At 30.1% G+C, this 11,085-nt stretch overlaps 2 protein-coding genes across 13 annotated transcripts; one reads left to right on the top strand and one right to left on the bottom strand.

Annotated features, from left to right (window-relative positions):
- Nucleotides 1–382: 382 nt before the first annotated feature.
- Nucleotides 383–9,480, bottom strand: LOC117164665 (survival motor neuron protein-like). 8 transcript variants are annotated; one of them, XM_076619914.1, is made up of 9 exons: nucleotides 9,342–9,470; nucleotides 8,356–9,229; nucleotides 5,781–8,278; nucleotides 3,509–3,589; nucleotides 1,752–1,934; nucleotides 1,512–1,626; nucleotides 827–1,124; nucleotides 628–707; nucleotides 383–559 (listed from the first exon to the last, which is right to left on the bottom strand). In XM_076619914.1, the coding sequence occupies exons 4-9, from the start codon at nucleotides 3,587–3,589 to the stop codon at nucleotides 501–503; spliced, it is 816 nt and encodes a 271-aa protein (XP_076476029.1). In that variant the 5' UTR covers nucleotides 5,781–8,278; nucleotides 8,356–9,229; nucleotides 9,342–9,470; the 3' UTR covers nucleotides 383–500. The 8 variants fall into 8 exon arrangements, with proteins under 8 accessions (XP_076476029.1, XP_076476030.1, XP_076476031.1 ...); XM_076619915.1 differs by having other exon boundaries at nucleotides 8,420–9,229; XM_076619916.1 differs by having other exon boundaries at nucleotides 8,687–9,229.
- LOC117164674 (adrenodoxin-like protein 2, mitochondrial) lies at nucleotides 3,300–9,519 on the top strand. 5 transcript variants are annotated; one of them, XM_076619923.1, is made up of 5 exons: nucleotides 3,300–3,448; nucleotides 3,864–3,976; nucleotides 4,141–4,273; nucleotides 4,641–4,692; nucleotides 9,328–9,519. In XM_076619923.1, the coding sequence occupies exons 1-5, from the start codon at nucleotides 3,300–3,302 to the stop codon at nucleotides 9,517–9,519; spliced, it is 639 nt and encodes a 212-aa protein (XP_076476038.1). The 5 variants fall into 5 exon arrangements, with proteins under 5 accessions (XP_076476038.1, XP_076476039.1, XP_033203777.1 ...); XM_076619924.1 differs by lacking the exon at nucleotides 9,328–9,519 and adding an exon at nucleotides 4,977–5,662; XM_033347886.2 differs by lacking the exon at nucleotides 9,328–9,519 and having other exon boundaries at nucleotides 4,641–4,969.
- The last annotated feature ends 1,566 nt before the right edge of the window (nucleotides 9,520–11,085 follow it).

The raw sequence follows: 11,085 nt of genomic DNA, 5'->3' as shown, positions 1-11,085 counted from the left end.
TAGCGTTAATTAAATTCATTATTCGTGAAACCTATCAATCGTTAATCTCATTATACGTTAAATTCATTATTCGTAAGACATATTATTCGTTCCTCTTATTGTTCGTTAAACTTATTAATCTTTAATCTAATTATTAGATAAACTTATCGTTTGTTAATCTTATTATTTATTAAACTCATTATTCATAATATTTTGTAAAATCTTGTTTATTCGTGTAAATATATTCTCTGTTTCGTAAAACAATGGCTAATTCAAACGAAGGATCATTACGCGCCTTAAATCCTAATGATAACCCGACATATATATGTGAGTGTATTTTATCAAAAATATGTTTTTTATGTTTTCTTATCTTAGTAATTATTTTTAAAAAAGTCTTAAAGTCTTATATGAAAATAAAGCTGTTCTTTATTTCAAATAATTGAAGTAAATAAATACAATGAGTTTTATATTTTATTATATCTTATATTATCGTTATATTGTTATTGAAAAAATTGATATAATCAACAGTTCTTCCTGTTCTCTTGATTGTTTCTTGCTTGTTTCAAACCATGATAATAACCTACAAAAGAAATAACATAGTCCATTGAAAATTTAATATACAATAAAATACATATATGAAATAATTACCTGTGTAATATACCATGTAACCACTAATATACCATGACATCAACATACTTGAAAGTGCGTCTGTATCATTATCTGGTAATCTAGTACATTTTATTAAAATTTCGTATTTTTTTCCAAATAAAATGTTAAACTTATTCCAAATTACTTATTAATATTAGAAGTATTCAGCATTCCATTAGAATTTTTAAATTGTACTTACTTGGCCATTAATTGTGGTGGTAAAGGAGGTGCAGGTGGCATTATATCAGTCATCGAATTGAAAGATGGTCCCGGTATGAAGTGATGTTTATACGCATTTGCTTCTTCAGAGTCACAATCCATTTTTTCTACATTATATTTTTTCGAATTTACATTTGTAGAAAAATTAGTCTCACAAGTCTCATCGTTCTCTTCATTGAATTTCTCTTCCAAAGCTTTCTTTTGTTGTGCTATTTGACTTTGCAAACCTTCTGATTCTAAAAGAGAACTCAACTCGACTTTCTCTGTATTACCATAGCCTAAACACAGAGTAAAAGAAATTTTTGTCATTTAATAGAATGACTGAGTGCCATTCAGTTACTGTCCTTACAGGCAATGTATTAGAATTTCCCGTGCATAAATGTATATGTATAAATGTTTGCCTTGATATATGTAGTAATAATCACTCGTCTAATGAGGAGAATTATATTCCAAGCAGCTAATAATGAACAATAAGTAACATGCATGTTTATGGTTCATGACCCTATATCCCACGGGTCTCCCCATAGACATTGACAGGTACTCCTGCCCAGTTAAGGACCTGCTGAATGACACTGTGATAGACTATGCAAAAGCCTTTACTTCATATATATATGTATTTTTAGTACATTTCTTAATTGACATAACCATCATGCTAAAGGTATTACCTACAAATTTTACAACACACGTGCCATTGTTTTCGTAAATTTTTGATATTATAGCTTCATAAATTTCTCCATCCTCTGAGTATATTGCACGACAAGGTGCTCCTATGATCCATTTCTATAGAGAAAAGATGTGTATACAAATAAATATAAGTAAATAGCAAAATAAAATAATTTGCTTCTTAATCAATATATTTAATAATATTCTGTATCAAATTTGTAATATTCTATCAAAATCACAACCTTGTGTAATTTACTTGCGTGTTTAGGCTGCTTAAGATTTTGTAGGTTTTCTTTCGGTTGAGAATTTCCAACATCCATTCCCATTCGCTTGATAACTTCTTCTTTTGCTAAATTTATTGCTTTATCATATGCTTCTATTAATGCACTATCATCCCAAACATTATCATTGGCTGTGTCTGTATCCTTTTGAGATAGCAAATTATACGTTATTAATATTGATACAAGTATTTTATTATCAAACTATTGCAAATTATCATATATGTCATTTTTCAAAAATTGACTAAAAGATAGTGGATACTGTTAATTACTATTATGCTAAGATCTTGTACTAAAATAATGTTAAAACCATTACGTTTCCATTACCATACACACGTTTCCATTTCCTCGTATAAAAAGAACATTCATATCATCTGCCATTTTAAAATAACATCATTTAAATATTGAATTTGCTTCTGAAATATTAATTTGTCTCATTTCTTTAACTCTAACACATTGTAAACAATGATGACATTATACCAACTATAATACTAAAAATCTATTCCCCATTCATTCGAAAGATTATTTTTTGAAGCAAGGTTAACATTGAATGTTCCCAAACTTCAATAACTGTATTTTACTTTCTTTACAATATCTAACAATATATTAGAATACTATAAAAAAATATTGTATGCACAAGAAACTGTTTATAGCGAAATAGCAAAAGAATTAATCACATATTATAACTAAAACGAGATTGTTAAGTAGATTATATTATACTGCATATGCGTTAGTGTTTCAGCTGGTAAATATAGTTTTTATATCTGAAGATAAATAAGATTTAATTCTATAAAATTGCATAATGAATTATACATCTATCTATTACTATTCGTATTTCCCCTTAGTTGTATGTTGTCAATAGCATCAATCACGAACATATAAATAAATATAGAAGAAACCGTTCGGAAATGGAAAGGGAAAAATGAACATGGAAGACAAGAAAGTTTTCTTCAGGTTTAGCGTATGCGTGATACGCTTTGAATGTCTCAGATAAAGATAAAGATACTCTGCTCAATTCTATTTGTTCCGCAGAACGAGAAATTTGTTGTCTTTCATATTGGTTTTTACGATTCAATTTTTGGGCAGTTTTCCCTAGCGAGTGTCGGTCCCTGTTTGATATAACCAGACCGTAATTTATACAGATATGTATTATAGATATATATTTGTAAAACTGAAATCAGATGAAATAAATGTTGCTTGAGGTTTTAAACGTTTAATAAAAACAATATTTCATTTGGAAAAAATGTAAGATATGTAAAATTACACATTGATCATTTTGCTGGTCTTGTATCATAAAACGTGTGGCCCGAAGAGCACGTGTCCGGTAGAGATACGTCACTTGTGTTAGGAATCGTTTTATAACCTATCACAGTAAAGGAACGTCCCAGTATAGCAGCCGAAGAATGCCGTGAAAGTTTCTGTACAAAGTACAATTGATCTACAATTGATATTTTCCGCAATATCTGGTGTTCGGTCAGGGTGCCCCATACTCATGATATTTATGACAGTGGAATGGCGTTAGTAAATCAATTACAAAAATTTTCGAGATCAATTCTCGGTATTGCATCAAATTATTCAAAATATACAAGCAGCACAACGTTGCCCTTTTTGCAGGCAACAAGAGGAATATCGACCACGCAACCACTTTCAGAAAAACAAGAGTAAGTGATACAAATTTTCTTGTGCTTTCCTTCTTTTTTTAATAGAATTTCAGTACTTACCTTCCAATATAAAATTGGTGTCAAAATAATAATGCTAATAATAATGTCTAAGAAATTTTTCTCTTTGTGGGAGTATAACATCTAGAAAAATAACATAGTATTAATAGAATAGTATTAATAAGAACAACATTAACAGTGAACAACTAAAAATATAACACTGTTATAAATATATGATATACGAATTTTATTTATGTATTATTAAGACAAGTATATCTTATTTTTAAATTATTTCTATTATCATAAGTGATACATATAATTAAGGTATAATTAAGAGAAGATTAATTGAAGAAACACAAAAAATAAAGAAAATAATTATATTGAGATAATTTTTATCTTTCATAAATATTATTTTCAGAGTAAATATAACGTTTGTTAAAGCAAGTGGAGAGAGAATCAAAGCAAAAGGGAAAGTTGGAGATACTATATTAGACATAGTAGTAAATAATGAAATTGATTTAGATGGATATGGTATGTTTTAAAGAAGCATAATTTACTTAATTTAAAATAAATAATTTTGAGGTAGAAAATATTTGAAAATTTTCATTTTTATCAAGTTTAATATTCTTATTATTTTTAACTTTTGATACTTTATTATATAAGAATGTTGTAATATTAAAATATAATTGATATAGGTGCTTGTGAAGGAACATTAACATGTAGTACGTGCCATTTAATATTTTCGAAAGAAGTTTATGATGCACTTCCTGACAAACCAACAGATGAAGAATTAGACATGTTGGATTTAGCATATGAATTAACAGATACGTTAGTTCATAATAATCAGTATCAAATCATTCACATTATTAATTCTATTACCTTTTAATATTTTATAAAGTGAATTTTTCTATTTAAATTTATGTAAAAACAAGTTAGTATTGGGTATTTCGAAATCTGCATCTCAATGTAGAATTTCAAATCGCTATCTCTGAATACTACGAAACTGAAATTATAATAAATTTTCATAGTTTTTTATTTATGACCCTATAATCATTACAAATCTATGTTGGAATTAGCATATTTACAATGTTGATTTTCAAATGGATAAATAGAAATCTCATTGTGTATTAGTATTAATTTGTATAGCAATAAATATATTTATTGACATATTCAGTTATATAATATTTAATTTCAGGTCACGGCTAGGCTGTCAAATAGTAATGTCTAAGGAACTAGATGGAATTGAGGTAAGAGTTCCATCAACAATTAATGATGCAAGAGCATAACTGAAATTATCTATAGGTTTTTGAAAATTTGTATACAATGTTGTACATCTCTTGTTAAAAAACCCTTGTTATAATTATTAAAATATTGGTATTAAAAAAATATAATAAAGAATCTTGTGTTTAAATGTGAAGCTTATATATATACATATGTTATAGTATAATTGCAATTTTGATATTTGTACATTGCCATTGTAAAAAGCCTATCTAATTATGAAGAAAATATATCTTTTATTTTTAATATACAGGGTGTCAATTTTAAAACGTTCATCTAAATTATTTTCGTTACTATTAAAGATAAGAAGAAATTACTAAGGAAGACTTAAATGGTTTTAAGATGTGTACTTGGTTATGATAAAAAAGACTCTTGTGGAATAAATTTTGCAACTTCTGAAAGATTAGATAAAAGCTTAGAACCTAAAAAATAATTTGAAATTAATTTCGTTTAGATATACTGTTTGATTTCTTAGCTATGGGCAAGTTTAAAAGATCATCAAACTCATGGTCAACAAAACAACAGAAATGTACATGCAATGCTTTTTCGTTTCACAACAAGTTATCTGACACTATCATCATTTTCGTGGCACATGCAACATTATCGATTCAGTATAGTAATGTTTTGAATTAAAACAAATGTCTCGACATTGGAGCAAAATATTTCAACCTTTAAGGACTAAAATTAAAACTTATGAGTTTGTTTATAATTTTAATAGATTTTTTTAATATTGTGTTTACTGGTTTATTAATTACAAGAAAATTTTGTAGACTGAAGTTTTACGTAAAAAGTACAAATATTCTTTCAACAAAATTAGTCAAATCACATCATTATTTATACATATTGTATATAAATAAAATATGCGGATATATTACTTTACCCTAGAATTAAAATTCAATAATATTGAAGAATCTTATTTATTCAGATTTTGTACATTATCGCTTCTAACCTCGGATAATAGAACAATAAATTAAATATTTTTAAACAAAAAAACTTTGTTCCTTTGTTTGATTTCCCTTGCTTGCGTTTCTTAACTACTTAGATATAAAATACTTACGTTTTCGAAAATTCACACTTCACAAGCTACTAAACGCTTTATCTGTTCAGAATAATTTATTGTTTTCTTAACTAGGTACATACCAAATACATCTATTAAGTTGGTATTTCTCATAATTACCAGTACATAAAGCTAAAACACTTTTGTACTATGCTTGTTATACATGGATCTAACAAATAATTTAACTTGTGTATTGTCGTTTGTATATTTTGTTACGTGTAAAATATTCTATTTCTACACTACTTACAAGTTCGATAAAGTGTACATTACACATCGTGAAATTTACATATTTTCACTTGGTTACCCTGCCCAATTCGAATATAATTCAGAACGTATGTGCTATATTTATATATTCTGCATTTGTTTTGTATATTATGTACACTGATCTGATCTTTGTAAACGCGAGTTTTATGATATTAATGAGAAATTTGCCAATTTAATGGAAGTTGTTAATTTTTTCTGGCACGTTTCACGTTAGTAGACATTTTTCTTAAGTTACAGTCGAAAAGTGTTTTTATGTAAAAGAATAGGAATGATCAAGTTATTTTAAGATGACAAGATATTTCACGTCCTCTATTTAAATATAGCGTTAAATTTTAATTCCGTCAATTCGTATATACTCATACATCGAATTTCCTTTTCTCATGTCATTTCTTTTCTTTCATTTCACATTTAATTACAAAGATAAAGTGTAAGTACGTTCCTCATAAAATTAATATCAAATGTCGCAAAATATACAAAAGTAAACTAAGAAGAGGGGTACATATTATTACACAAACTGTCGTTCATATTGCATATGTACATATGCAGTATAAAAACAATACTTTTTAGTTTTTAATCTCTTGTTTAAATAATCCTAATATCTAAATTTGTATAGGTCATTGATTCGATATAACTGCGTTCATTGGAAGTAATTAAGCTATAGCCTGCGCACAAGAGAAGAAGGAACAAACACGTATAGTATACACGCTTAAATAACAAAATTAAGTCAGTTTACGTTCAATGTGAACTTGATCAAAGTTCCAGTCTCGAATTATAGAGTTTCTTACTATCAGTTTACAAAATTCGATATTACGATTATGTACCGTATTTGAAAAACATAAAATGCTTTGTTCAATTTTAAATAAAACTAATATTTACCAAAGCGAATACGAAAAAAATGTTATCATCAAACTCAATTTTCAATTATCAAACTTAATCCAGCACAAATACAAATGTTATTCGTGCTTTTTTACTTTTACTACTTTTCAACTCTCTATAGTTCGAGATTTGAGTTCCGCTAACTTTCTTTCTACTGCGCATGCGCAACAGGAAAACTTGAATTACACGTAATAGTCAAAAATTCGAAAATCTTATCCTTTCGTGGCAGCGAAAGTAACCTAGGACTAGAGGTTCCATAACATTAATAATAATAAGGCAATAATATTAATATTAATAATAATGTAATCGAGTACTACTAACAATATTAATAATAATAATAATAGTATGGTAATGACAAGATACACGCGGATATAAATTAATCATTCCTTTCGTAATATCTACGACGTCTTCGGGATATTCTTTAGAAATTACTTTATTTCTGGTCAATATTCATTAACGAGCAACTTTTCTCTCTGTTTCTTATCACGATTTTTTTCACTTCATCACAATTGTACCGTTAGAAATTATTCAAAACATTGTTAAAATGTCCATGAAATATATGCAATTGCCGTATTGAATAAGCGAGTAATGAAGTTGCTGTTTCACTGAATAAAAGTGAAATCTCCAATGCGTGTGCTCAAGTATATAAGTTAAAAAAAGATTGGTACATCAATGCCTATTATTCTTAATCAATATTCATCATTTAACAATTAGGACCGAATTTTTACAAACCAACTCTAAACCACGACCCAATTTACAAATAAAAAGATCGATGTGTAAATTAACTATCAACTATTAATCTCCAATTCTATGTGAAGATATAATGTTCGGACCAAATTTCTAAACTAACGTGGACAATTCATGCGGACTATTGGTGGTTGCTGCGCTACTTAGATCCAATGTGGCAGCCGGAAGACCAGGACTGACGCTGCCGGTTGCTTCCCGTGGCAAATGCTGCGATCTATTTAGCTTATTTCCAGGACTCGGTGGCGATCTATCTGCTGATGTATCCGGTGGCGATCTATCTGCTGATGTATCCGGTGGCGTAACCACGTTTCTGTGTCCGCTCACGTTCTGATGATTGTGCGTCGCCGCGATCGGAGCTGGCGATGAGAGCAACAAGGGCGGTGGGGACATTGACACGTGTCGATGATGATGATGGTGATGATAGTGTTAGTACTGTGCAGCTCGGCCGTGCGTTGCGTGGCTGGTATTTAGTTGGTTCGTCACGGGCCCGACTTTCGTTGGGCAGCCAGCTGGGGCTGGTTCTGGTGCTGTTGCAGCTGCTGCTGACGCTGCAGCTGTACCGCCGCTTCGCACTGTTCGCGCGCTAACGCCTTCACGGCATTCGTCTTCTCCTACGAAATAAGAATGATAGGTTAGGTTGTAGTCAGGGGCCATAACAAATTAAAAAAGTTATAATATAAGAATTTACATTTTAGTTGAAATGATTCTAGTTACGAATAAGTATTAAAGATGATTCAAATCTTTTTCGTTACCGATAACCATGGTGAAAACTCTTTTGGATTACTTTCAGCCATTGTCAATCTTATTGTCAATACTACATGCTTGAAGTAGAAGGAGGAGTACAGAGAAAAAGACTTTTTCTCAGCAAATATAATCGTTACTCAATTATTTTGTTCAACAGTTTTACAAATCTCCCAAAAATAAACGAGAATACGAAAATACACTGAATATCGTGTGTATGGTTATTTATAAAATCCCCTTGAAATAGTTGCGATCGCGGATCACATAAACAAACGAACCTGTCATTCTACAGAGTATCTTTTTCGGTGAAATTATGCAAACGTAAATGTAACTTCGGTAGAACTCCTCGAGAACTTGTAAGCTTATATCACTCTGACCCAACCAGTTCACTCTAAAGTGTATAATTTATAAAAGGGGATTATATTAATACGCGGAGGATGTGGTAGGTGGTAAGTTTTGCATATGAATGTTTGTTGATACAACGAATGGTTAAATGGAGGTTTTCATGAATGTGATAAGGACTAGATCGAATGTTTTAACACTTATAACTAGAATGCGTATTTTTATACAAGTTTGTAGTTTTACGAACATAATCAAAGAAATAAAATTTTAATCGAGATTTGTTTTCTTATATACGTATATTTTAGCGCATTTTATGCATTTTGCGCCATTTGCGTACTTTTCAATTTCGCACGAACGTATAAAGATCAGCAATATAATTATAACGCTTCTTAAAAATGTGAAAAATCCTGGTTTCCTAAAAGCTTGCAATTGATTTCAGAAAAATTTTTATGAACTCTACCAGATAAATTATGGTAAATCTGAAAAACAAAATTTCACGATAAAATGATTTCCGGGTAAAATACACATAAAAGATGATTTAGACGTATTTGAACGTGTTCGTTTTCTTTTTTAATAGCGATATGTTCTTACCCTCTGCCACACGAAGACGTTATGGACCATTGCGCATCCACAAAACACGATGCCAAGGCCTATGAAAACCGACGTAACGATTGCCGGTGTGACACCAATTACCTCTCAGAGAAAAGACATCGACTCCCGACTGTCGGACGCCAACGCCGCGACGCATCTTAGTCCCCATCAGAGATAAGGCCCCAACCCCGACTTTCGGACTCCTTGGAATCCACACCAAACCCCCCAACATCCCCAAGCCAGGGTGTATATAAGCCGAGACTTCACCCAGCCCGGGGAGTTCTCGTTCTAGTTGCTGTTCTTGTACAACACCCCTTTCTCTGTTCAACGTTATTCTACTGTAAGTGCCAAAGTCATAATAAAGTTCGATAAAAGAGAATTAATAGTTGGGCTACGACTCAGCTTTCTTTTCTCTCGCAACCCAAGTATCCATTTTACGTGACACCGGCGTCGAATGAAACTGGATGAATGTATACAATATCATACCTGAAAGCATTGTTAGAGGATCATTATAACACGCATGCCATAACAAGCGGGACAAAGAATCAGCGCAAATACATATTCTCAATACATATAATTCTCGAAGCGTAAACTATATACACATATGCTTTTCATTGAAATTTTCAATACTAGTCGCAAATTATTTTTCAATTAATTTATTATTTAAGTCTTTATATATCAATTCTCGACGAATAAATTACTTAAATTATAGAGAATCTATCTTCAGACAATAGAGAATTCAATATTTTTGGTCGTTAAGTAATTTACAAATTTCTAAAACGATTACGTTCGGAGTTTTGGACAGTATTTGAAGTTTCTAACATGACATTAAAAAAAATAAATAAATTTTATGATATAATTAAAAAAACATTGTAGTCTATCATAATTTCTATTCCGTCAAATTTATTAAAACGCAGTTTTCTTCTGAACAGAGTCAAAATGTCCGTCTTGAATCGAGTTCAACAGCTTAACGATCGATCGAGCGAATGATAGCTGTGTAAACTAGCATGACACAACGTAAACTTTAGATTAGATCTCGATCCATCCACCAGCCGTATTCATGCATGACATGAATATTCTGATTCAGCTCTTTATAAATTAATCTGTTAAAACTTCCCTAAAAGACGATCATTTTTTATTTTTCTAAGAAAAATAATGACTATTCGGCGTTAAAATTAACTTTATTTCCATTGGATTTCTAAACTGATTTCATACACTCAGAGATAGTTCACAGTATCTTTTAGATTCATGCCTGAATTCAAGAAAAATTAAACGTATAACTTATGTACTAGTATCTTTCAAAAGGTTAAAGTTGACAGAATTGAAGGAATTGGTTCTTACCAGTTAGAAAGACGGGAATGCTAATGAAAAACCCTCCGACAGCACATATCCGGCTGATGGATGATTTTTGCAGGTACTTGTTACTCCTGAAACAGACAAAATTTGAAGTGAAAGTCAGTTTCACGATTCTATGATAATTGAGCGAAATATAAAGGAACCAGTTTTTTGTTTAACAGCCAAGAATCTTTCAAAAATTCTACTGTAATTGATACTTCAAATATATTTAGTCAGACAAAGGATAATCATAATCGCAACGTTAATCTTAACTTTAATTCAAGGATCAAACAGTATCATTATACATATAAAAGTAAACATAAAGTCTATCCACATTATTGTTATTATTATTATTATTATTATTATTATATGTTATTCTATAATTGATTTTTATTTCTTTATTATCAAT

The sequence above is a fragment of the Bombus vancouverensis genome, chromosome 7 (assembly GCF_051014615.1).
Source record: "Bombus vancouverensis nearcticus chromosome 7, iyBomVanc1_principal, whole genome shotgun sequence".
Classification (NCBI taxonomy): domain Eukaryota; kingdom Metazoa; phylum Arthropoda; class Insecta; order Hymenoptera; family Apidae; genus Bombus; species Bombus vancouverensis.
The sequence above is the reverse complement of the archived record's forward strand: the minus strand, read 5'-3'. Positions and strand labels throughout refer to the sequence as shown.